The following is a 23,993-nucleotide window of genomic DNA, read 5'->3' on the forward strand; positions in this document are numbered from 1 at the left end:
AAAACCTGCTGCGAATAAACTTTGCGGGGGGGGGAGCAGTTCGATCGTATGTTTCCAGGGCTCCCTGAGCCACTTCCAATTTGCGTAATTTTTCTTTTTTTCCCCCCATCTCTCTCTGTGCAGGGAAGGTGGGGGGGTAGAGGGAGAAGGGGGCACAAACTCCTCTACAGAAGGTGATTATGAGAAAGAGGATGGGTATGGATGGGGCGGGCCTGAGCTTTTGGAAATGCTCTCCCCTTTTCTGAGAGCATCTGCCCGGAGACGAACAGATGTGGGCACCTGCGGTGACAGGCCACATATGCTCCATCCTATTCACAGGCATTCAGACACGGCTACAATGGTGAGGCTTTGTGCACACGGAGTCACCAAATATATTAATCTGTGCTCCCCAGAGTACTGCCCTGTTTAATTTTTCACCAGCAATAACATCTGATCTAATCCTCCCATCGTCTCCCCCATGTCCCCCATTCCCCCCTGAAAAGATGTGAAGTTATTCAGGTCCCCACCTGTTGCCAGCAGGGTGGAAGTGGGTCGCGTTCCCGGCACGCCTGCGGCCAGGCTGTTATGCGGGGCTGGGCGCCAGGGTGCACCTCGGGGAAACGGGGGCTCCCCTCCACTGTAAGTGCTGAGCAAAGCAAAGTAAACTCGGCTCCCTCCCCGCTCCGGGCCGGGTCCTGCCAGAGCTGCCCGCCTGGCTGCCGTGGGCCGCTTTGTTTACCCAAGGCCAGCGCCGCTCCGCAGGCCGCGCAGCCAAGGGGCGACATAAATCTCCGATGTACGACTTGGGGGTTTTCAAGCAATTTCGGTGCGCGACGCTTTCATCTCCCCACGCCCCCCCCAGCCCGGCTGGGTTTGTTCGGGGGCACAATGGACCCTCCGGCCCCATTGTGGCCGTACAAAGCCGAGGGACACCAGGCCGCGGGCGGGGACAGCCGCGGTTCAAACCAGCCCGGCCCCCCCTCGCCCCCCGCCGCCGTCATGAGAGGGGGCCCGCTGCAGCCGGCTGTCCCCGGCAGGGCGGGCAGGGACGGCGCTACCAGAGAGCAGGGCTGGGGGCGGGCAGGCACAGCGACAGACCCGGCGACAGCCCCAGCCTTGTCCCCTCAGGCCCGGCCCGGGCCCCGGGCGCATGCGCAGTCCCACCCCTGTGGGAAGCGGAAGCGCAGGCTCGGGTCAGTGCCGGGGTGCCGTTAGAAGGGGGTGGGCGGCCGTTTAACGGCCACACTGCGCGGGGGTGGCGGGGTCTTGTGCGTGCTGAGGGCGACGGGAGCCCCGGTTCTTGCTCGCAGCATGGCCCGGGTGCCGCACGGCCTCCCGAAGGAGGGGTTCGTCCCTTCCGGAGCTGGACGCAGCGGCCCTCGCACCTCGCCCGGTGCAGGCCTCATCCCTCCACTCAGCGGCGGGCAGATACCGCCGGTCCTTCACCTGCCTGCGGCCTCTGGGACAGGCTCCGGCCCTTCAAGGGAGAGCGGTCTGGGGGCCTGTCTGTGCGCTGCGGCGCGTCGGAAGTGGAGGACTTTGCCCCTCTGTGGGCCAAGGCTAGAGGGCTCTCGTGAGGGCTGGAGCGGTTGCTGTGAACATTTCTGCTAACAACACTTTGCAATGCTGTGTGTTACTATGGGCATAATAAAATTTGTATCGTGGTAGTTGTTTGCTGACAAGATGAAGTTCAGTTGTATCATCAGCTGTTGTAGGGGTTATCTCTCAATTTTTATGTCTGCATAAAATGGGGGGGGGAAATGGTTTTGATTATTTCAGTTTGTGGAGAAAACTTTTCCCCTGCAGATTCATGCACTTGATAAGTAGTACAGTTGAGATCCTATGGTAACCTGAAATCTCCGTTTCACACAAGTAACTTTAGAAATAAGCATCCAGCCTCAAACTGTTCATCCGTTGCACAGAATGTGCATGTTTTCCACTCTTGGGAAACCTAGCGTTGCAACATAAAACATTTTAGTCCTGATTCTGCCAGCTTTATTAGGGTGCCTCTGGTGAAAGTATTTCTCAAGTCAGGAGATTTTACTTGTTATCTTTTCTGCTACTGTGATGGATTAGAGAGTAATTTCCTTAACATGACTGTTACTGTTTAGTAGTGAAACAGGATGGTTGCCATAATATAAACTAGTTTTTATTATAGTTTCAGTGAATGTGTTTGATACTAATATTAAAATGCTAGTAGTGGCCAAGGTGCTTGCTTATATGTTTGGGTATGAACTTGTGATTGATTAAGCTAAACTAGTAGTGGAAGTTTTTCTGATAATCTGTGTCTCATAGACTTGCTTAAATTGTTAGGCAAGAGGAGTGCTTCAAATGCAGGTGTGAGGAGGTATGAAAACATTTCTTTCCATTTATTGCAGTACAGTATAGCTGGTAAGTTGCTTACAACACTTCTTGCTCTAGGTGTGTAGCCACTGTTGACAGAATGTGTACTGAATCCTAACTAAAACTTGCTTGGATGCAGTGCAGTGTTGCAGAAGTAAGACCGTGGCATACTGTGTCTGTGACCTCAGATCATTTAGTCTGACCACATGCGTTAGTGATTGAAAGAAGACAACCTTCGCACCTATTGCTAGGAGTCTGAAGGGCACCCAGGTGGCACTGGAAGTAGCATCATAGAGAGAGCAGTGCCCTAGCTTGTATCCGTGTGCAGCAGTGAAGCAGCTTCATACACATTTATTTCTGATTTTATAACAATGAGGTCCACTGTATGCTCTCAGCTTTATTTCATATGTATTTCATACTGCATTATGTAAGGAATAATTTTTTTATGATGAGGGTGGTGAAACTCTGGAACAGACTGCCCAGAGAGGTGGTAGATGCCCATCCCTGGAAACATTCAAGGTCAGGCTGGATGGGACTCTGAGCAACCTGATGTAGTTGAAAAGGTCCCTGCTCATTGCAGGTGCGTTGGACTAGGTGACCTTTAAAAGTCCCTTCCAACCCAAACTATTCTATGATTCTATGATTAAAGAGCATGGTATTCAAAAACTGTACCTGGAGGGTATTAGATATTTAAACTCCGAAGACTCAAGAGTACCTTTAAAAGTTGTCCATTCAAAATACTTTTGTGAATTCAACTTCCTTTTTTTCTTTGGTATACCATAAACATGTGTATTGTAATGTAACACTCCTGAGACAGTTTGTAACTGAAATGTCAGAAATCAGCAGTGTGAAAAACAGGAAAAATTGTACCTGTTTAATTAAAACATAGTGAATTTCTTCACTGTTTAACTGAGAAGGGATTTGACTTTTGAGTAAAATCAAAATAAAACCAAAACAGATTTTCTGAGAATAAAGAAAACAAAGCTTGATGGACGTTGTTACCTCCAGTTTTCATTGGAAGGTCCTTTAAAATAAAATGTTGCTGTGGTAGAGGAAATTGATGCTCTAGTAGAGGAAAGAGCACATCTGTCGTAGAGGTTGTGCCAAACTTCTTTGCATTGAGATTTCTAGAAATAAAAATTGAGGTAATCAACAGTTTTAATTTTTATCCCACAACTCTCTCTCTATGGAACGTGTCAATTGGATCATTTGGCATTGTATTAAGTTCTGCCACAGAATTCAGAGACTCTCTTCGATCTTTTGGTATTTCCTAAACTGAAAATAGGCTTATTCCATTTTTAATTATTTCATGTCTAGCTAATGCTTCCATCTGTGTCTTTTAAAATAGATTGGTTCAAAATTGCTGTGCATGTTAGAAATCCCATTTAATATACTAACGTCACTATTAATGATTGATTTGTGGTTTCACAAAATACAGGTAAACCTCCAATTCTTTAAATAGGTCTTGAAAATTATATCTTCAAATCACAGGTTGGTAAAATGGATTGAATTTCTGATTCAAAGCAGAACTGATACTACCAAAACCATTGTAGAAGTAGAGGTATTGCATCTGGTGCCATATCAATGGACTACTGTCTATAAACTCAGATGGTAACGAGCCAAGTTACCATCTTGGTACAGTCAAGGTACAAGACTGATTTCCAAAGTTATTCACTGACCTCAATTAAAGAGATCCGTCTATTTTTAGTGGAAAAATCAAACCATTAATTCCTGTGTTGTACACTGTTATAAAGCTTTTAATTAGGTTTCTACTTTTTCTAGCAATGTGTACTTTTCTATATTTTATGCTATCAATCTGAAATTTTTAAAGTCATATTTATGAAAACCTTTTGATATTTGCAGTTTTCACTGATATAAAAAGCAGAAGTGGAAGGCCCAGTGAATTGGCACTTATGCCCAGTTAGTTGATGGGAAGAAAACTGGTTCAAACTCTTTAAAGGCCAGAACAACAAAACAAGCTATCAGCAAAAGCAGAAAAATAACAGTTCAGTTTCCAAGCTGCATTTTTTTTTTGATTGTAGAATTTCGTTATGTTCCTCAGTATTGCATTTTAGAATCTTGTTTTTATTTCTTTCAGATTGCCGTGAGTTTCAGAGATCAGCCATGGGCATTAAAGGTTTGCAGGGATTTGTGGCAAGAGTTTGCCCTGATGCATGCAGAATGGTAGATCTGAGAGAAATGGCAGAAAAACATCGCATCGATCATCCTGATTTCCCACCTGTTATCGTAGTAGATGCCATGAGTTGTGTTAGATACTGGTACACACCAGAATCCTGGGTGTGCGGTGGCCAGTGGCGAGAGTACCTTGCCGTTTTAGAGGATTTTATTAAAGCTTTTATGGCAGCTGGCATCAAGTTGGTGTTTTACTTTGACGGAGTGGTAGAAGAGAAAAAGAGAGATGAGTGGATCAAACGGAGGTTGCAGAATAACAAGGAAATAGCCAGAATATTTCAGTTTATCAAGACTCACAGGAAACAACCAGGGAGAGGAATGTTCGTTGTTCCTTCAGCTTTGCCTACTTTTACACGTTTTGCCCTGAAGTCGCTTGGTCAAAAAACAGTATGCACATTGCAAGAGGCAGACTTTGAGGTGGCTGCATATGGTTTGCAACAGAACTGCATAGGAATTCTCGGGCAAGATAGCGACTACCTCATCTATAATACATGCCCCTACTTTTCCATTGAGAAGCTCCGTTTGGACACACTAGTAACTGTTATGTACTCTCGAGAAGATCTTTGCCGTGCCTTGGGCCTTAGTTTGACACACCTCCCTCTCTTTGCTTGCTTGCTTGGCAATGATGTTGTTCCGGAAAGCTTGTTGGAAGGCTTTTGGCATAAATGTTTAGTCACCAGTCCCCACAAGAATAACAGCTACAACAGAAGAACAAATATACTTCTAGCTGTAGCAAATTACATCTCTAAAGTTCCATGCTCATACAGCAGCCTAAAACACTTGGAAGAGATGCTACCGTTGGGATCAGACAAGACATTACTTTACAGAGGAGTGGAGTCCTATCTTTTGCCTGGCCAGCAGTCTCCATGGATTCCTCCCAATGTAACAAATTGCCAAATGTTCTCCCATCAGCACCAAACAGCCATGTGTCAAGATAAGGAAATCTTTCAGGTACCTTGTGTTTTTTAAAGTTTAATGGTCACTTTATTGCTATGATTACTTAGTGGAAGTTGGTAATGAGTACACCGGACCTATTGATTTAAATTTGCTTGAGCAAAATCTTTTGTCTGTACAGCCATGGTTAGGACTATTACATGCATCACAATGAGGGCAGATGCAACACATTTAATTAAAAGTGGTTCCTCTCTTTCTGAAACATCAGGCAGGTCAAATAATGGGAAGCAGCTCCTGTATAGGCCTATAGCTGGGCATAGAGACGTACTTCCCATGTATTGCACAATGTCATGGCTTGCTTTTTGCTTTGAGAACCCACAAGTCAGCTACAGCTGGTTAGTGGTCAGCTTGGCTGTGCCTGGCACATGCAGTCAAGGTATCAAAGGGAGCTGTGCTAAGAATGCAGAAGTTGAAACTGCTCCTGTGAAGGAGATGAGGAAGCATCCTATAAATCTGTATTTTGTGATTTTTGAATCGGGTTAATTATCCTTTGGATTCATTGTCCCTGAAGGAACCAAAAGCACTTTGAGTGGCTTGTTAATCCTTAAAAGGCAGGGCTGCGCTAGCAAGTTTCACTTGTGGCTTCCCACATGGGCAGAGATGCACTGGTGTTGGGGTGATAAATGGTACAGTCAGGTTGGGTCACTCTGAGAGATTGGATGTGTTAGCTAGGGTAGCCTAGCTAATAGAAAACTGAGCTACCTTGCATCAGAATTTATACAATAGTAGTAAGTCTAGAGTATAATTCTGTAAATTCATGGCAATTAACATATTGAGATTTAATTTAAAAAAAAGTCTATACAAGGTAGTGTATTTTAGACCCTATATTAGCCATCTGTTACTCCCTATTTTGTTAGGTACCTATAGACTTCAACTAGAGAGGGTTGGGTTTTTTTGTCTGTCTCTTACTTATCTTGAGCATTTTCTTGAGAAATATTTTTCTGTTTCCTCATATTACTCTAGAGTAATCCTATAATTTACATTTTCTTTTTCTAAAAAGACTCTCAGATGTTTAAAAACTACATTGTAACCTGTGCAATGCTCATCTCAGCTAAACTGCAGAGATATTTCGGGGTTTTAATTAACCACACATAGATACAATACATGTAACTTTTGACTGTAGTAGTTAAATGGAAGACATTATTTAAAAGAAACAACAACCCTACATCCTAATAAAGTGTTGAAAAATACTGTTTATGCTTGAAGTGCAAGGAAAAATTAGCCAGAATGTAATTATCTAGGTTGGATTATGGCCAGGAACAATAGTGGTAATATCCTTGCTTCTTAACAGAATGTACCATGTGGTCTTTATGACAAATGGTCATTATTTCTTGGCTAGAACTTTCATTTGAAGGGTTGCAGTTCTCTTGCGTCATGCTGAGCTACTGCTGTAATAAAATAATAATGTTTAGAAACTCCATTGAAGAATGCCTCACTGTTGATGCATAAATCCTATGTTAAACCAGTCCCTGGGCCAAGGAGATTACAAAGTTGTAGACATGTTAACTTGTCTTTTGTTTTTGTTACAGGTGTTTAAATATTTGTATATGTAATGTGTATGCTTTGCTTCATGTTTTGAAACCCCTATGTAGTTCTGCTTACCTTGCACATAATCTGAACTGCACATAAATGAAATGCACAGCTCAGTTCCAGCCTTGAGGACAGCCTCATGTTGCTGCTTCTCTCAGAAAAGAAGAGCATAACTTTCTAGCTGACTGTAGGTGTAAATCAGAAGTATTTTTCAAGATACAGCATTGAATACAGCAATACTTCTGAAATCAGCTTGTATTTTTTTCAAGTATTTTCTGGCAAATTGCAAGAAACTAGGATTTTCAAATTATCTCATTTGTGACAGTGGTTTGTATGAAATAGTTCAATGCTTCATTCAAATCATGCTTAGAAATACTTAACTCTTTGTTTTTGTTTTATACAAAAGTAGATTTGGGGAATTACATTGGTTACGTATATTAGGAATACTGAAGTATTTCCTCCTGGGCAACCATTAATGTATTGCTATCAGAAAATACTTTGTTGATTGGCATTGTACACAGAAGCCAGTCATTGATTTTATGCTCATGTGAGAATTTCTTCTGAAAGTAGAACATTTCAGAAGAATTAGTTTTGATCAGTAACGACCCAGTGATTGACTGGTGCTTTGACCTGCTGAGTTCCCAGGTTTGCAGATACTGGAATTCCACAGAAATGGTGGATTTGGCCATGGCCAGTGATCTGGTAGTTCCCAGTGAAAGAGATGGTAGCTGTGAGGATGGCACAACCGAAATAATACAGGTAGCATGACAAATGCAGGGAATGCAGAGCCCAGAAACTCCAGTGCCTGCTCACCAGGCAGCATGGGTCCAGGAGAATTTATTAGTGGCACCCCACAGAAATAATTGACTCCGCTCAGCTGTTCGAGCACCCCCATAGTTTTGATCTGAGGTTGTGAAGTAGAAAGTCTGTCTGGCTCTGCGCTTGGCCAGCCCAGGCTACAAGTGTAAGTGGTTGAAATTCTGTGCTGCCTGAGAGCAGCCCTGTTGCTTTTGCATCCAAGCTGCTCCAGACCAGCGGTCCCTGTTGGTACTGAGGCTGCTTGTAGCCAGCTGCTGTAGCCAGATGTATTTGCATCCAGTGTGTCGTTAATATGCAGCCTGGGTGATGCTGTGATTCTGCTTTTCAGCAACAGCCTGCAGACCTGGTTCTCCTCACTAGAGTAAATTGTGTTTCTTTTCTTGGGTGAAGTGCGGTGAAGTATTCTAATTTCACCACAATGTAAACTATGCAAAGTCAGCTTGGGAAAGAAACTGAGCCATCTTATATAGTTCATCTTGCAATAAGATTAAAAATTTGGGTTTTGACATGCCTTCATTCACTATTAAAGGAGGGAAGATGCGTTTTCAGGTGACTAAAGGACGGCAACTCATTTTTCTATGTCTGAATTCAGAATCAATTTTAAGAATAATTACGCTCTAAAAAACTGTCATTAAAAACCCCAAGTTTTAAGAATTTGAGGAGGGGCTAAGAAAGGCATTGATGGGTTTCCTGGGGATTTCTGTCCACAAAAAGATGGATAATAGTCTAAAAATATAATATACTGGTGTTATTTGAAAAAGCACTTGTTCCCTCCCTGGCTATTCCCTCCATTTCCACTGATAGAGAAAGTACTATTTCCTTGAACAGTGAATACATTTTGTTACTTTGTGATCCTTCTGAATTTTGGAGATAATGCTGCCTTCTTTCTTTGAACAAACAGTTAGCTAAAGAACAGCATATCCAATCAGAAAATTATACAATCTTCAATATCCTGAGTAATGGAGAGATTGAGTGCAGCAACTCTTTGGAAGATGAATGTGATACAGAGATTCCTGGACAAGCACTTATCTACCGCCCTGCTCGTCAGCATATTTATTCTGTCTTGTTGGAATCTGGAAAAGGTAAGGATTAAACTACTTACACCATTATTCAAACATACTTTCAATTTTGAAATATGAAATCTTGCATTCATTGTTTCAGTGGCTGTACCAGCATGGCATTTAGGATAAAAACTGTGGGCAGCTAAAGCATACTTCTTAAGGAATCAAGAGAAAATGTGACAATGAAATTGCAGTTTTTCTACATGCTGTTCAATTTCAGTGCTTTTAAAGAGATTTTTAAAATTTGGTGTCTTTTCCTTGTTAAATGGGAAGTTTTGAAAGTCGTTAATGATCAAAAGATTGAGCAAAAGAGTGACATTTAGAGGATTTTAAAAGTTTGAGAGCATGTGAAACCTTATGTTGCTTTCATAAGTGTAGCTCCTGATGAATTAGTGAGTTGTAATACACTTCTGCAAAACAGTAATGCACTGTTACAGTTTACCTTCTGTTGATTTTAAGTCTGCAATTTTAAGAACGGTGGATAGTCAAATATACTTACTGTAGTAATACAAATGCAAGTAGTCATGCCAGTGATTATTAGTTCTTTCATCAAAGTGCAAGAAAATCTGATTCTTTATCCAGTGGTATAAACAGATTCTGTGGCAGGTATATATATCTGTGCTTCCATTCTTATGTTGTAACAGGACAGAGAATTCTTTATTCACATCCTTGGACAAATTTTATGTTCTTAAGACTTCCATTAGCTAAATGTTATCTTTACAGTGTCTTTTAGGCAGTGAGTTGAAAATTAAAAATGTACTGAACTTTTGTTCTTTTTAACATGTTGATTTCTCCTTGGTAATCTCTTTACATTTTATTGATGAAAGTGCACTGCCATCAAACCTAATATTCAAACTATGTGCTTAGAAAGGCACAGAAAGGTAATTAAGTACATGACTTCCTTCAGCAACTAGAGGTTGAAGTTGTGCCATAATAGGAAAAAAAAATAGGAAAAACTGAATCAGAGTTTACATAGTCATTTGGAGAGAGTAACAAAAATCTCAGCAGTAATCATGCACATCTGTCATTTTTCATTTTTCGGCCTACTGCCTCTAAATTTTGTAGACAATTACAACTTGGTTGGGTTTTGTTTATTCCTTTAAGCAGCAGGATATTCACTGATGTTTTCAGAAACACCCAGACCAAAACTTCTAATTAACAATTGTTGCTGTGAAATGGCAGGGTAGTAGGCAGATTTGCATTTGTGTTGCAGTGTTTGTAGTACTCAGATGAAGAAGATTAGAATTGAAATGCAGAAACATTAATTTAGAATCTTATTGTAAATGAAATTCGAACCTGAAAGAGGTCTTCTTTTAAGAAAGTGATTTTAGAATAAACCCACAGATAACGTGTATTATTTGTTCTCAGTTCATGCTTCAAATTCAAGAGATAATTTTCTAAAGTAAATCATAGTGCACCCTCAATCCTTAACCCTTCCAGAAAGGTAGGTAGAGTGTGTCTGCATGGGCACCCCTATTAAATCTACATTTTTAGTGTGTGTATCTACCTCTTAACTGTTTTAACCATGTCACTTCCTAGTAGTTCATGGGTTGCTTTTTTATTCCAGTGTATAGTTGCTTCCAAGAGTGTAGATCATTAATCAGAGTCTGTATGGGAATTCATAAGTAAACGTCAGCATTATTTTTTATGAATTTGCTTCTAGACCTACTAGGAAGTTTTGTTCTTTGCAAAGTAAGTAGAATCCTTTGCCAGTTTCCCTCAGATGAGGTCAAGTTGACTCGTTTTTGTAATTTGATGAGAGGTAGGATGGGAAGAAGTAACCTACACTGTATGTAGGTTGTAGTATAATGTACAGTTACTTTGGATTAGCATTAAAAAGGAGCTTCTCAGAAGGAGTCAACCAATTAAATTAGTCCATGTGGAGTTTGCTGTCATTGTGATACAGTTGCTGATGTAGCTCATTTGAAGCTAACTTGGCTAACTCTACACAATGTTCTAGTTTGCAGTGGAGATGTATGTGTTAGTGATCCTCTTTTTTATTCCTTAAGATCCCTCAATTACAAGATTCCTGTGTTGGAAACTGACATCTCTGCAGTTTGCAAATCTGCTTATTTACTGTTAAATAGGGATAGCAAAGCAGCCAACATCTACTAAAAGCAGCAGTTACAGTTGTAGTAAGAACAAGTTAAAAAGAATGTAAACTGTTTCCTCTATGCTGAAACAAGAAACTGTTACTTTTGAATGTCTAGGTTGAGATTTCCAAGGGTGCTCAATTTCCTAGGAGACCCAAGAATCCGTAGGAGGTGGATGTTGTCATATCCTTTGAAATCACCCACCTAGACCATGCCACTTTGCCTGAAGCCATAGTGTGATAAGCATTTCTTTTGCTGTCAGTGCCAGTTTAAGTAATTCTCTTGCATGGTCACTCATTTCAGTCCCTGTACAACCTTTCAGTTGTGCTGGTGCAGCTGTTCATGCAGCTGTGTGGCGGCCTAGTTCCAGAAACTGAAAATATCCCCCCTCTCCCATCCCTCCCTTTCTTGCAGTCAGGTAACTAACCTGGTTCTGTTTCCCTGTCTGACTCTGTGTAGCCACAAACAGCTGTGGTGAAACAGCCTGAGGGAATGGCAGGGAGTGGGAATGAGCAAATCAGTGGTCGCCTGTAAAAGTTAGCAGTGCTGCTGAAAGAATTGCTCATGAAACTATCTATGCCTTTGGTAGACTTTTATATGTGGTAGCATGTGCGTACGTTTGCTCATGGAAATGTTTCTAGAGTCACAGCCTCATTTTTGACCCTACAAAAATAAACAGGGGGTTGATGGTGATCCTGATAGTGTGGCATTTGTTGCCTATGTATTTTTAAAGTATCTTTATGATTATTTGAGCTATTTCTGATCATTACGTGGAATATTGCATCTAGTGATATATAAATTGTCAACTTTTAGTATCTTCTCGAGAAAAACAGTACTATTGGAAAAATTAAAGAAGGAGGGGAAAATAACGGTAAATAATGCACCTTGATAAGCCAGCCAAACTCTTTCTTTTGTGTACAAAGAGTTCAGAACAAAGCTGGCAGGTTTTGGCACTAGCGCAGCCCATGGAAATACCTGCACCTGCATGGCTGTTGGAAATTAGGAGGTTATGTAATGTAGCCTAAGCCCATGGCCAGCTCCTGGAAGTCCTGGCATTGCTCCCGGTTCTAACATTAGCAGACCAGACTGACCCTTGCTTTGATGCTGTCAAAACCAATCCGTTAGCAGAATTTTTGCCACTTATCACCAGTGACCACTCCAGAGGGCTGGCATTGTTGCAGGCATACAGGAGCACACATAACAGCGTTTCCACCTGTCTCATGTTTTGGTGTTTTGCACATAGTTGAAATTTTCCTTAGGCTGCTTAAGTGGTGCTTCCACAGGTTGTTCAGAATCTATTTAAACAAAGGAACTGCTATTTTTTGAATTCCACTGGTGATATTCTGTATGTGCATTGTGGGGAAAGAAGTTTGAAAAAATTACTGCTTTTTTCCAGAGATATTTCCATGCAGGGAGGGTTGGCATTTAGTAATCATGTCTCCATTTTGTTCTTGGTATGTTAATCTGCTGTCAGTTTGCAGGACCTTACTTTCAGCTATATTTATTTGGCTACTTATGTGAACAGTAATATAATAATAGTGAAAAGCACTCAGCTGATGCAGTGCTATGTCCTGTACCAACATTTGCATACATTAGAAGAACAAAACTAGAGGTTTCCTATTGACTTCTCTTTTTACTGTGCTTGAGCTCAATGGGTGATGTAAAAATAGTATTTCACTGTCATTTAGAATCGAGAGACATTTTGATAAGTTGTTCTGTGAGTTGTGGAACTCATAAAGAGCAACTCTTCCCACTAGCTTCCCCTCAGCAAAGCTTTTATATTTCTGTGCTTCTTCCTAGCATCCTCCTAACTTCTCCCCATGGCCTTGACAACTCCCTCCTGCAATATATGGTGTTCTCAAGTATGCTACCTATTGCCTCCTGCTCTCCCCAAATCCCACTAGCTTTTTATGCAGCTCTAGTTCTTGCATGGCTACTTGTGTATTGATTTGCCATCCAGAGCATTCAGATGCAACAGGTAACTTGACTTTCCTGCCTTCCTTTCAGTTGGTGCCCTAACAGGATCCCTGTCAGCTGAGTCACTGGTTTCACAAAATATTTAGGAATTTAATACATTTGAAACTTCTCTGTCAAATTTAGAGCAGTGCATCCGTGAATTAATTGTAAGACAGATGTCCAAATTGTATTAGGCTTGCTTCCTTAAGAAGCCAGGCTAAAATTTGGGAGGCTGAGTGAGCTGAATAGATTGAATAAAGCAGAGTAATTTACATAATAAATCTTAAAACAGATTGCTAAAACATCAAGATGTTTCTGAAAGTGACTTTGGGACATTAAATTGGAGGGTTTTGTTCATGAAATAGCATTCTCATGGGCAATGATTTATAAACAAGATTTGAGACTATTCAGCTACTGGAATGCAGTTTAAGGCTTTTTTTTTTTTTTCCACCAGTGTAGATATTTTTCATTTTATTCTTAATGTCATCAGTTTTTGAACAGTGAAGCATGGGAAGCCAGGTGTAATGCTGTCCCTTGTAGTCTAGCTGTTGGTTCTTCAGTCCCTCACCTTTATGAGGAGTTTGTGCTGCAGATCCATGAGTAAGGAAGGAAGAAGCAGCAAGGCTGTAAAACAGCTTTTGTCGTGTTCTTTTCCCCCTCTCTTATCCCTGACACTAGAACTCCATCTGAGGAATTTCTGGCTTTGCACCATAGCACACTGCTCATTCATTCGTGCCAACAGTCATTTGCAGCATTGAGCTATGAACGAGATCAGGAAACTAAGGTGACCAAACCTTTTGGGCTGGTGGAGGAAAGGGAAGGAGAGTGTTGGAGAAATTTTGCTTGTTTGTTTTAAACTAGGTGAAGTTTTTTATTAGAGTTCATAATGAGGCATCAGAAAAACTTGTGCAGTAAAGTGCAGGGTGATTGGAATTGATGATAAAAGGCAGGAATTTTTAAGAACAGTGGCTTCAGCACTGGGTGGGAGCTGGAGGGAATTAGAGATGCAATTCTGTGAATCTGGAAAGGGACACGGGAAGGAAAAAAAAAAAAAGCTTTGAGATTTGCCTGGAAAAGATTTAAAACACTGTTCCAAGTGCCCAGGACTAGCTAAATCTGTTTACTTCATACTGTTTACCAGACTACAGAGAGTGGAAATTTAGGGCACTGTAACATGGTTACCACAAGCAAAATCTGGATAGAATGCAGAAGCACCATTTATAACAACATTAATGATTCTAGGCTTTTTTTATGAAGAATTGCATTGGAATGATTATGAGCTGACTATTGGAAATTGGATAGACTGCATTTCAAAAATTCTTAAATGCTTGATTTTTTTCTGAGGGTATTTTTTTTTTAAGTGTCAAGTAGTTAGATGCACAGCTCAAGTAGTGAAACTTTTAATTTAAGGGGCACCCTACTCTTTACTGGGAGGCAGGGCAGAGTTGAGGTTAGGGGGTAGGAAGCCACTTGAGCTATTCTGCATAAACAATTCCTTTATACTAGATAAAAAGTCTGGAACAATGGGCTGTAAAAGCTCTGCATCTGACGGTGGAACGACTCCTTTGCTATCAGCTTTCAAATAGCCATCAAAGCCTCCTTATAAAGATTTTGTCTCAAACCCTGACACAGGAAATGTCAGGGCAAGTTGGGAGGAGAATCATATTAAGGACTGCCTGTATATGTGGCAGTGTGAGACAGCTCTGAGAGACTGAGGTAGCTCATGTAGGTCCCTAAGCTATGCCAGATGCCTCCACAGCTTCCTGAACTGCCTTGCAATGGGAAGGCCTAAAATTGGCTGAGAGCCCTTTTAGAATGCTTTCCACAGACTCTTGTACTTAGATTTTTGGCTGCTGTTCCCAACTCCAAACTCATGTTTATAGTATATAATTCAAACTCTCTTCATTTGTTCTAATGATTTGTCATAAAGATACTAAAACTAATTTTTCTTGGTTTGGTTTGTTTTTAAAGAAGCTCAGAAAACAAGTCGTTATGAAGGGACTTCTATTACTTTAGAATCCTGATCACCACTGCTTCCAACTTTTACACTAGTGTCGATACTTGCATTGACTTACTGATCCAATTCTGTCTTTTTTAGGTGGAGCCTATCCTTTGGTAAAAGAGTGGTTTGTGTATTTTGGAAATCCTCTCCAGCAGCCAGAGCTGATACAACCTGTAAAACCTTCTATTCCAGGTAGAATAAAAATGTGTTTAAATCTGAACCGAAATAATGATATCACTCAAATCAGGTTAGACAATACATCATCACATGTTTGATATGGAATCCAAAACGACTGTGGGGAGAACAAGGAGCTAAAGTAGAAATGCTGCATGCCTGTAATTGCTTTTAATTACCCTGTGTAATTAAAATAGGATTCAGCTTTGAGGTATAGGTTATTACTACGTCTTGTTAAACCCAGTGCTAATTCAAACATCAGTTCTAAAACGCAAACTATTTCTCAGAGGTTCTAAATACTGCTCTGAGACCAGGATAAGTGGTGTATAGGGTCATATTAAAATTCTTCTATTAAACTCTTTGAGAGAATGTGTTAATGAGACTGGCAGAGAATATAAAAAAAGGTCATTTTTAGATCACCTGTGACAACCTAAAAAGACAATCCAGCTTTCGGTAAAAAAAAAAAAATTAGGCTATCTTTTTCTGTGAAGCTGTTTCTACTGTCTTAAGCATCAAGTGTTTTATGTGTTTTTATCTTCTTTCCTTTGGTAAAGGACACATTCATGAACACTCTTAGTGAAATTAGTGTTATGAGGAATGTGTTACATTTACGAGGAAGTATCGTACAATTTAGTGAAAAGATTGGGCACCGTATATGTCACTCGTCTCTTTATCACTAAATTGTATCATGCAATACAAGTTCAGGATAGGAAGTAAACAGTACTGTATCAATTCTGTTATTTCAGAGGGAAAATTGTTCTAATTGTTCATTTGTCCATGCTATTGTAGTCATAACCCCTCTGTCTTTACTCTCACAGCTCTCTCTCTGTCTAGTCATATGCTGTCATGTGGATCAGGAGCTCAGAGTTTTTTGTCTTTCATATGAAATGAATTAGTTACATTGATATACAATACCATCGATATCTTGTTTAGAAAAATTATTAGCTACTCAACTTTTTGAGACTAATTACCAGTGCTTCTTCCCTCAGTACCCAGAACTTTCTGTAGCAGTCCTTGTTCTCATCTGGGCTAAATCCAGATTCAGAAGTTGAAATGCATGCACTTTTTTTTTGTTGGTTAGGGATTGCTTTAGAACCTACTTGTTTTTAATTTTCTAGGGTTATAGTAAATTACCTTTTAAGGTATCCTAAGACTGTACGTTTATCTTCATATTTGAAACTTGTATATTTAATGAGAGTCTTCAAATTCAAGGATGACAGTTGCTTTTTACATATTCGCCTTTCAAAATCCTTTTGAAAGGAACTGTTTGGAAAGAAATGAGTTATACAGACCAAGTACAAACAAGGTTTCATTTAGTTTCACTGTCCGATACCCCTGATACAATATCAGGAGAGTCATTATCTAATTGACTTGACGATAGCATGAAATTGCTGTGAAATTGATATGAATATATGAATATGCAGGGTAAAAATTGATCGATCTGTCCTGTACAACTGTTTTATTTCAGCATACAATGGTCTGGGAACATGCATTTGTAAAACAAGCAAACAAAACTCAAGGAAGTATAAACCATAACTATGTAGTTACATTTCAGTTTGCATGGCAAATATACTGTATTTATTGTTGTGAAATGTTCCTTCCCAGATAGTATAGTACCTTCCTCCCTTCCTGGAGAGGAATCCACTTAATCTCATGTACTCTGGTTCTACTGCTCTGCAAACATTGAACCTACCTTCATGTTGACAATAAACAGAATTTAAAATCACTATGTTTGTTTGTTTATAGCAACCACATAAGAGGAGTTTATAAAAACAGCATCTTCTCAGCCATAATCTTTACTAACTCAGTAATGAAAGGCTGTTCAGGCAGACTATTAAAAAAGGGGAGGAGAACTTCTAGTGTTTATTTTTAGTGCTCTGTTGTCATTCCTTCAGCGAACAAATATTTTTCTAAAATTTTTGCAGTCCATATTTGTATGCCTTACATTCGCTCATGCATCTTTTATTTTCCACAGCGTGACTTTCTAATTCACCAAATAAGGTTCTCAACAGCGCATCACATTTTTCAGACAGGGATCATATTTAGAGCTAAATTTAAAGAAGTTGTTATAGGAAGTTAAGAGTTCAAAGCTGTCAATCAAGATCTGGTTACTCAAAAAGAGAAAAAACCTTACGAGAAACTATTTGAAAAATCACAGGTGCAATTAATCTGGGAAGGTTCTTTGTTTTATCTTTTTTGGAAAAAAATAACAATGTCATCATCACAACTACTTTAGAAGTATACTGAGAATATGTGGGAAATCCTGACTCTATTGAATTTGATTTAGATTAAAAAGTCTGAAGAGAGAATATTTGATATGAACTTTGAACTGTAATGTGCACAACTGTAAATATTTCAAATTTTACATTGATCTTAAAAAAAAAAGTAGATTTCCCCCACATTTTTTGTGTGTATATAAAACAACAGAATGAGCTTGCAGGTGATAGTTTGAATGTTAGCTTTTTTTTTTTAAACAAAGTATCAAATCCTACAGGCTGTGAGATAACAGCTTAAAACATATTTAAAATATATTGTGTATTATGTATATGTATTTTTCTTGAGAGACAATCTTCTGAATTAGCATCTCTGCTTGCTTGCATTCTCTGTCTCTCTTTCTCCCTTCTGGAATGTTTCCTTTCAGTTGAATGCATGTGATCATGATATTTCCCACACATTGACAGAGCAGTACTTATATTGATAAAAAAGTCTCTGAGAAATTAATTTCGTTAGAAGATCTGTGTTCCAAAAAAATACTGTTTAACATCCATATCTTGTGAACATAGCGGATCTATTTGATACGTGTGCAGTTTATGGAACAGAGGAAGTTTTAAAGTCTTTGGTGGAAATGTACAGATTCTGCTTTTCATTTTATTTCTGAAAATGTGTAGGATATTGTAGCTTCATACCACAGGAGTTTGGATGTACTTTCAGTATTCTAATCATTGCATCTTACAGGAATATTGCATGAATATGCTCATGGCAAAAATGCTTTCTCTGGAATGCTGCTTTAATAGTCAGATTTAATTGTCATTTGGGTTTATGGCATCTTTAAAATCGGCCACAGCTGTTGACAAGTTAATGTCGAATGTTCCTAGCAAGTACATTTTTATAAACTTGTTTTTATTGCTCAGTATCTACATGAACATGTAAAACAATGAAGTGTTAAAGTTCTATTACTGGTGTTATAAAATGAAATTTCAATAACCATTACTTCAAATATACATGAACAGTTAATTTTATACATTTATATCGATATACACAATGATGACATTTTAAGTTGGTATAAATGTGAAGATCACCTTTGTATAAGCCTTGAGTTCAACGATATCATAGTTTCAATGCATTCCACAACTTTTGCATGCATTGCATATTCACAAATCAGTTATTGGAGTTCAAACAAATAAATATTTATGTATTCCCTTGAAGTGCTCTTCTTCATCATGATGCTTTCTATATGACAATGTCTTTAAATGTGTGAGTGAAAAGGAAAAAAATTCAATCAATGCTTTTTCTCTTAACTTGTTAGTTGTCTGTTTCTGTGTTTAGGCAAGCAGTTCCTCTTGACCTCCATGGAGGTCTTTGTGATGCTCTTCTTCTTGGAGTTCCCAAGGACTAGAGTTTACATAGTACTGAATAGTTTTCACACAGTTTTGTGCATGTTGAGAATAACCATAAGCATATGCAGTGTTTGAGTATCTCTCTATAATTCATAGGAACTTGTGGTTCCTGTGACCCCAGTAGGATAGATAATTTTCTCATGACTAATCTTTACAGTAAAGATGTATTGATTATATATATGTAAGTATGTTTTATTCCATTTCCCTTTTGTTACTCAGGCATGGGTTTTTTAGGTTAATTTAGTAAATATTTAGATGCGTTCAGAAAGTAAAAGATTTCTCTTCCCAATTCAAGTAAATCTATCTCTTTCAGAAATGTTTTCTGATTGTTGTAAAGTATGTAGTGAGGATGTAACTAGAACAAAGAACAGTTTTGAGGATCTACTGTATATGAATCTCGGGTCTTTTGTTGACTACGCATGATGGGAGAGCCATTAAACTTCAGTGTATTTGTTTCTTTGTTTTACTTGTCTTTCATTTAAGGGTTAAGATAATGGCTTGCTCTTGGGTATTACATTGAATTTAATTACTTGTAGAAGAGATCCTCTCAGAAAAATAACGCTTTTTTGGTATGTTCCAAAAGGCGATAGCATCAAGTTTTCTTTCCCAGAGTAAATAACTCATAATTCATCACTACCTCTTTTTCCCAGGCACAAGTAGATGTTGTTTCTGAAAGTATAAGAAACTGTTTATGGAAGAGATGTCTTGAATTTTTTGTTGAGCTCTCTCAATATAGATATGTAATCTTGATTATTGATGTAGTTCATGGTTTTACTCTGAAGAAAGAGGGATTTCTATTATTAGGTATACCCCTGGATGCAATTAATTTTTAAAAAACTGTACAGATGGAAAGAGTACTTTCCTTTAACTGGTTCTTGGCATGTCCCTTCATATGCAGCTGATTGGGAACCTTCTGGAAAGCACAAGCCATCAAAACTATTTGAGTTTACCTGCGTAAAAATTGTCTCTCACATTAAGGTTGTTTAGCCCACACATTAAGGTTGCTTAGCCTTGGTAGGAAAAGTTGGCTTTGTTTTGGTTTTATGCATGTTATATTTACTTTTCTTCCTGGAAGTCAGTCTCTGCTGTTTTGTTTTGTTTTGTTTTTCTTAAGGCAGCAATTACCAGTATCAAAACCAGTAATCTGAGTCTTATTTGCTGTCTATACTGGCCCGCTCACTGCCAGTATTTGTGTTATCACTAACCTGCATTTCTAACTCAAATCAAGCAACTGGTATTTTTTTCTTAATATATATATTTCACTACAAAATAAGGTTAGAAACTTACAGACTTTACGATGGTAGTTCTTTACATGGTTAAAACTTTTGACGGGAGAGTTAGTCTTAAAAATAGTAAAAGAAACATCCATCAGGGAGATGAAGAAAGAAAATACTAACTTCTCTTCTAGTTTCCCCCTCTCCAAAGAATTAGTACCATTTGGTTACTGGGCTTTCTTGGCTAAATAAACATCATCTATGTAGATTTCAGCACCTTGTCACTTTAACCATTTATTATCACCAAGTGTTCCTAACTGGACTACAGCTGCTGCATGTCACACGAAAAAGGAAAAGGTGTTACCAAATGTAGCTTAATTACTCCACGTTTAAAATTCACACCTCATTTTATTTAACTACAGAAGCAGCAGTAGTTTATAGGAGGATTCTGCCTTTAATTGGGATTCTTGGGCATAATCAGCGAGCTATTCTGTTGTTTCACGTGCATTAGTGTTTTTTTTGATAATGGATTAAGTGTAATTTAAATGAGGAGCAAATTTTACATTAGTTCACATGTGTCATAGATTGGGAGATGGCAGCATGGGGTAGATATTAAGGATTTAGAGACCTGGGTGAATGATACTATAGAAAGTCTGAAAAGATACATAACTCATGACAGTTCTTTTGTGTGTGTTTGCAACAGCATTTCCTACAGTAGCCTAAGGAGTGCAAAATACCAGATAGCCTTGGCTTTTGTTCCCAAACTGGAGCCTACTGCAGAGGAGTCATACCAGCACAGTGTTTTGTGGAGAATGCATGTTTGCCAGCAAATGGCATGGGTGACCCGTTTGTTCATTAAAACAGCTGATTATAAGAGAGGCAATGTGAGTGTCCTTCAAGGACCCCTGATGCACTAGCTATGGGAAAGAGAGAGAAGAAACAGATACGGTTATTTTCTGCTGAATCACTTTTATGATGAAGCTAATCTCATTTAATGCTGTGGATCTCCAAGGGAAAGGACACACTCATAGGCAAACTTTGTTCTTGCAAAGGGTAAAAGCCTGCTGTCTCAAAGTTGTTTATATTTTTGTAACAATTGAATTCAGTCCACTCTGCTTAAACATGCCTGCATTCAATAAAATTTGTTTAAATTACAGACCTTAATTTTTTTGTTAATTTTTTTTTTCAAATGCCAGGTTTTGTCAAATACATTTTATTTTCAAATCTGCGGTCCCTGCAAGTGCCAAGAGCAGATCGGTTGTTTCCTTTCAGATTGTAATGAGGTAGGCATGTTTTATCTTGTTGCTGCCAAGATAAAATAATGGATTTCTTTTGTAGGTGGAACACCTAATTTGAAAACACTGTGGTTTGCCAAAGGACCTGATGTGGAAAAGCAACGGTATAGTACATTTCTGGCATGCTTTCACCTTCAGGACAGGATGGAGGAGCTCCAAGCTCTAGAAGCACCTGTTGCAGCATTCTGCTGCTTGCTGGCCTATCTTATAATGCAGGTAACTGGGACAGTTGCTTTTTCTTCATCTGTCAGTCCTGATAGATGTGATTGACTAATAAACTCTTTCTTGCTAGCCTATGCTGGATTCTTCTCTTAATCTTTACTGTAGGCATAGTTGATCAAATATAATAGTACTGCATTACAGTATTTTTAATGACTCCATTTAACATGCATCATCCTGTTCAAGAAACACTTGGGTGTTTTTAGTAGTTAATCATAACTCTCACATGCCCATGACAAAGCCCCTTGGGCAGTTTACCAGAGGGAATATAAACTGAGGGATTTCCTCTGCTTTTTGGGACCTGTTTGCAAATTAAAAGCTTCTCTTTTTGTGTTCCCTTTTTGTCTCACAGGAAGATATTCCCTCAGGTGACTATGCAGGCTGTGCAAATAGACAATATAAATATTTAGTCAGCTCTCACTACTTTTTCACACCATCTTGTCAGTCTACTCAGTTTCAAGCCAGAATTGAAGGTATGGTGCTTCTCATTAAATTCTGAGTAATTGGGGATCATTAGGTAGCAGTTCTGTTATAATTCCAAACATTTGGCAGCCTGCAGACTACTTTAATTGGAATAAAAAGGAACACAAGATTAAATGCAATATTGCTTCATTATTTACATTTCTCTTAGGTATTTCATATATTGTCTGTACTTGCCACCTTTCAAATACTGATCTCACAAGCAGATCTTCCTCTCTGAGGATGAGAAAATTATACCTTTATCTGATCTGATAGGCTCTGTTGCACTTTTACTTACACTGAACTGCATTTTATCTTTTGCTTTGCTTTTTCAGACTTCGCTTTCCTCAGTAACAGATTTATACTGGTGTGTGATACATGAAAACAAGTTCTCCCTGACTTTTCCTTTCTTTTTCCTTCATACGTGTTTGCTCAAACTTAGATAATGCATTGAGGAAGTACAAATGATCCATATAGCTCTTTTTTTTCTTTAATTTTTGTATAGCAGAATATAAATGGAAATTTTCTTGAAGATGAAACTCATTAAACATCATTTCATGCCTTGCAGTTTCAATTCAGCAAGATACATATCATGTACTTAGCTTTTAACATATTTGGATATGAAATTCCATTTTCATTTATTTATTTTCCCTGTTTCATTTATTTATTGTGCTATCCTGTACATCCTTTCATAGCATGATTACTAAGTTATTTGAGAAGGAGTTTTTTTAATGGGATCAAGAGGAGTAACAGGACAGAACACTACAGAAATCTGGATTTACTGAGTCTTGATCACATCATGTTAATAAAATGGGAAAAAATACATTAGGGATATGGTTTTCAAAACTTATTATCCAATGGTTAATGTTAAAAACAGAGATGAAAACAGTGTTGCAGGTCCTGTTTTCAACAAGAATAATAGCAGGGAGATCATGCAAAGGGCTTAGTTTGATGGAAGGTTTTTCATGGCAGTGCCAGTTTTTCAACACCTGTCCCATTTTCCTGATTCTCTTCTGCCCTCTGAGTTGCACTGATAAAATCTACCCTGGAACCAGACTACAGAACTGATTTGGATGAAAATGTTTTTCATTGCTGAGCTGTTCTAAACTTTGGTTAGTTCTCTGATATTGTCCATTTGTTTTCTTCGGATGTTCAAGAGAAAAACATGAGAGCAAGAGTGTCAGCAGCTGTGCTTTGAGCTGGCCATAATGCTTCCATTTGTTTTATAGCTGAGAAAACAATACTTATCTCACTGTGACCTAATTCTTGTCTTTACACTTTAGTCTTACATTTGTATTAGAGAGAGAAGGTGGATTGTTACCCCAAAGGTCACTTAAGTTGAGCAGTTGTAGGTTGCCTTGAAGCAGGCTAACATACTTTCCTTCAGGTCATATGAGGGAGAAATAAACTTCTTAAAAATTTCATTACTTATAATTTAATCTAGACTAAAACCTAGGTTTTTGCAGGAACCAGCATACTGATCAACCCACCTGACTTCTTTAAAATACATGCAAGTATTTAATGAAAACTTCAGACGCATTTTTTTTGAAAGTGAGAAAAAATTTCCAATAAGCAAATCTTAAATATGCAAAGAAAAGTGTCAATTTGAAGAGTAATCTTTTCAGTGAGGATACTTTTCAAATATCCTCCAAATTAAGAACAAAAATAGTGAAAAAATTGCAAAATAACAGGTCCGTCTTCAAAGTTGGGGAAAGGAGTGAATGAGTTTGAATATCAAACTGTAGAGCCTCAAAAGAAAGGGGAAATTTCTGTTTCAAACTCTTAACAGTTTTGGAAGAAATCTGACAGTGAAAGTGTGATAACTCACCAAGTTCAGTTACTGAATAAAATATTTCTCTAAAGAAGTGTTTTGATATTCGTAAGCATTTTGGTTGATCTACTCTGTTAGGGACATTTCCTTGCTGTTGTACTTGCAAGCAATCTTTGACTTACTTAGGACAACATTGTTCAAGTATTAAGAATTGCTTTGTAGATGAAAGTCACTTTTTCTGTTACTGCAATGTATAAAACATGCAGGTTTAGTAAACCTCACTTCTTGTCATCTACACAAAGGTGACACCTGGC

The 23,993-nt window shown here is 38.7% G+C and overlaps 1 protein-coding gene across 7 annotated transcripts in view; it reads left to right on the top strand.

The window, feature by feature from the left end:
* The first annotated feature begins 1,129 nt into the window (after positions 1 to 1,129).
* The window catches only part of FAM120B (family with sequence similarity 120B), a 59,483-nt gene continuing 36,619 nt past the window's right edge, over positions 1,130 to 23,993 (top strand). For 5 of the 7 annotated variants that reach the window (XM_054819497.1, XM_054819493.1, XM_054819494.1 and 2 more), the window contains exons 1-5: positions 1,130 to 1,172; positions 4,421 to 5,466; positions 8,720 to 8,900; positions 15,027 to 15,122; positions 21,274 to 21,446. In XM_054819497.1, coding sequence (XP_054675472.1) covers positions 1,130 to 1,172; positions 4,421 to 5,466; positions 8,720 to 8,900; positions 15,027 to 15,122; positions 21,274 to 21,446 — 1,539 coding nt within the window. Of the gene's footprint in view, positions 1,173 to 1,193; positions 1,691 to 4,420; positions 5,467 to 8,719; positions 8,901 to 15,026; positions 15,123 to 21,273; positions 21,447 to 23,993 lie in introns of those variants that run through there. The other 2 variants (XM_054819495.1, XM_054819499.1) reach the window with 1 other exon arrangement.

Source organism: Grus americana, chromosome 3 (assembly GCF_028858705.1).
Source record: "Grus americana isolate bGruAme1 chromosome 3, bGruAme1.mat, whole genome shotgun sequence".
NCBI classification, from domain to species: Eukaryota; Metazoa; Chordata; class Aves; order Gruiformes; family Gruidae; genus Grus; species Grus americana.